General features: G+C 43.1%; 1 protein-coding gene across 3 annotated transcripts in view; it reads right to left on the bottom strand.

The window, feature by feature from the left end:
- pak4 (p21 protein (Cdc42/Rac)-activated kinase 4) overlaps positions 1-2340 on the bottom strand; it is a 46994-nt gene that overhangs the window by 14548 nt on the left and 30106 nt on the right. For all 3 annotated transcript variants that reach the window (XM_008426655.2, XM_008426657.2, XM_008426658.2), the window contains exons 3-5: positions 1488-1687; positions 601-784; positions 136-369 (exon numbers count right to left, since the gene is read on the bottom strand). In XM_008426655.2, the coding sequence (XP_008424877.1) occupies positions 136-369; positions 601-784; positions 1488-1687 (618 nt within the window). The remainder of the gene's footprint in view (positions 1-135; positions 370-600; positions 785-1487; positions 1688-2340) is intronic.

The raw sequence follows: 2340 nt of genomic DNA, 5'->3' as shown, positions 1-2340 counted from the left end.
GATAAATACCGGACCCTGATAAATACCGGATCCCGATAAATACCGGACCCTGATAAATACCGGATCCGGTCTAGAGGAGGAAATACTTCCCTGAACTATGCAGCAGCAGCTTCGATCATCTGGGCCCACTCCTACCTGTCCCGTTGGACTGCGTCCTCCGTCGCTCTCCGTCCTCGGGTACGTGTTGAACGGCCGCGTGTTCTGCTGGGCCGTCTTCATCACGCCTTCGCTCACCGGCAGGTTGGGCGTTCGGATGTTGGGCCCCGACAGCGGCCTCTTGTCCCTCGGAGACGTGGGGCTGCCGTCGCGCGCCACATAGCTGGACTTGGGCCGGATGTCGCCGGCTTGGTCCCGGTGGATCACCTGGTCCTGAAAAACGGAGAGGTTGATAAAAATACAACAACAGGCTGGTTCTCAGCTACATTTAATGGTATAAAAAGGAAGAAAAATCTGCAGAATCAAAAGCTGAGATGCACTGATCAGAAGTTTTAGGCCATCAGGTTGAACCTCAGATATCGGTATCGGAAGTTAAACATCTGGATCGGTGCGTCCCTAGTTAGTAACGTTTAGTGAGCGAATCATTTGGGTCTCGGTTGGTACCTGGTCCCGGGGGTCTCTGTGAGGCTGCTGTCCCGAGCCGGACCGCTCCCTGTAGGCCCTGCTGGGCTCCTGGCCCCTCGGCTGCTGCTGGGGCCGGCCCTGCACGCCCTGGTCCCGGGGCTGGACGCCCCGCTGCCCGTGCTGCGGGTCGCCCCCGGCAGGGTGGTCCTGCCTCAGTCTGTCCCTGAGACCCCAAACATGCAGTCAGCAACACCAATAAACCAGTCCGTTTCTAATCAATCGATCCGATTTTGGGTTTTCCCACCAGCTGAGTGCAGAGTGATGTCGGCCATTTTGTTTGACAGCTTCTTTTTATTTGAACTTTTAATTCAGATCAACTCTAAAATTGTACCTCAGCACCAGCAAAACTACTTCAACATGTTTTTACTCCAGTAAGAGTAAAAAAGTATTTGGTAAAAAGTACTGATCAAATTATTAATAATTTAAAGTTTAAAAATTAAATCATCAGATGGACCCAAATGTTAAGTGGATATTTAGGTATTTTAAGAACAAAAATGACAATAATTTATATAAATAATTAAAGATAACAAAAATCAGCCACAATTATTTTTTCCCAAATCGGTTTCCTTCAGTAAAAAACTTACAAAACTTTAACAAAAGCTGCAGGTGTGAGTCTGGTGAATGTTTGGTTAAAACATGTTTTTGGTAGAAAATCCTGACATTTTACTCAATTAAGAACAGAGACACTTCAAAATAAAATTACTCAAAGTGCAGCGTAGTAAAAATACTCTTAAAAGTAAATTATTTTCAAATGTAATAATTGAAATAATTATCAGCCTGGTTGCGATAAAAGCCTCTTTTTGGAAATGTTTTTATTTTCTGTTAGTTTTTAGAAAAGGAAGCCACAGGAACGTGGTTTCTCCCACCTGTCTGGCTGTGTGTGGTGCCTGAGTCGGGGGTCGCCGTTCTCCTGCTCTCCGCCTGCAGAGCTGGAGTCGCGGCGGGGCTGAGTGGGGGGGCTGCCTCGCCGCAGGGAGTTCGATCGGGTCACGGACATGGTGTCGAACTCGTCCAGCAGCCACGTTAGAGAGCCGTCTGCCCCCAGCTTCGTGCCTCGTACGATCGTCTGGCGTCACAGGACAGAAAAATGCAGCTTTTTAATCTGAAGCATGGAAACCATCCAGTTGGTTCCAGTCATTTTCAAAGTTTTCTGCTCTTTCTGCTATCCTGCATACTCTTTAAATTTAAATAAATGCTTGGGCAATATATTCTTCACTGAGCTTTTCCATGGTAAAAATTCAAGAACATTTCAAGAATTTTCAAGGTATGTTTTAAAAACACCACAGTTTGGAGTTAAATCCATAAAACAAACAAAAGGCAGTTTCACTTTCCCATTATATGATATTACTGTTATTAATACATTGTGATCGTAAACTATAATAAAACGAAAGTTTATGTTTTGAAATTTTGACCTGATTCGTCTGAAAAAGTTAAGAAAAATTCTCTAAAAATGTTCATGATTCTGGCATTTAGCAAATCTAAATAATTTGGGTTATTCTAACTAACCCCAATCTAGAAAACTTTGGTTTTATTTAACTTCAGACTGGAAAAAAAAATTATCTGTGTCTTTTAATTATCTGTAAATATCTAGTTTCAACTGTAACATTTTCAAATCTAGGATTTTACTCAAACATTAGTTAGTTTGCACTTTATTACAAAACTGCAGTTTGAATATCAAGCACTTTATAGAGAAATCAAGCACTTTTCAGGACTTTATAG

The sequence above is a fragment of the Poecilia reticulata genome, linkage group LG13 (assembly GCF_000633615.1).
Source record: "Poecilia reticulata strain Guanapo linkage group LG13, Guppy_female_1.0+MT, whole genome shotgun sequence".
In the NCBI taxonomy this organism is placed as follows: Eukaryota; Metazoa; Chordata; class Actinopteri; order Cyprinodontiformes; family Poeciliidae; genus Poecilia; species Poecilia reticulata.
The sequence above is the reverse complement of the archived record's forward strand: the minus strand, read 5'-3'. Positions and strand labels throughout refer to the sequence as shown.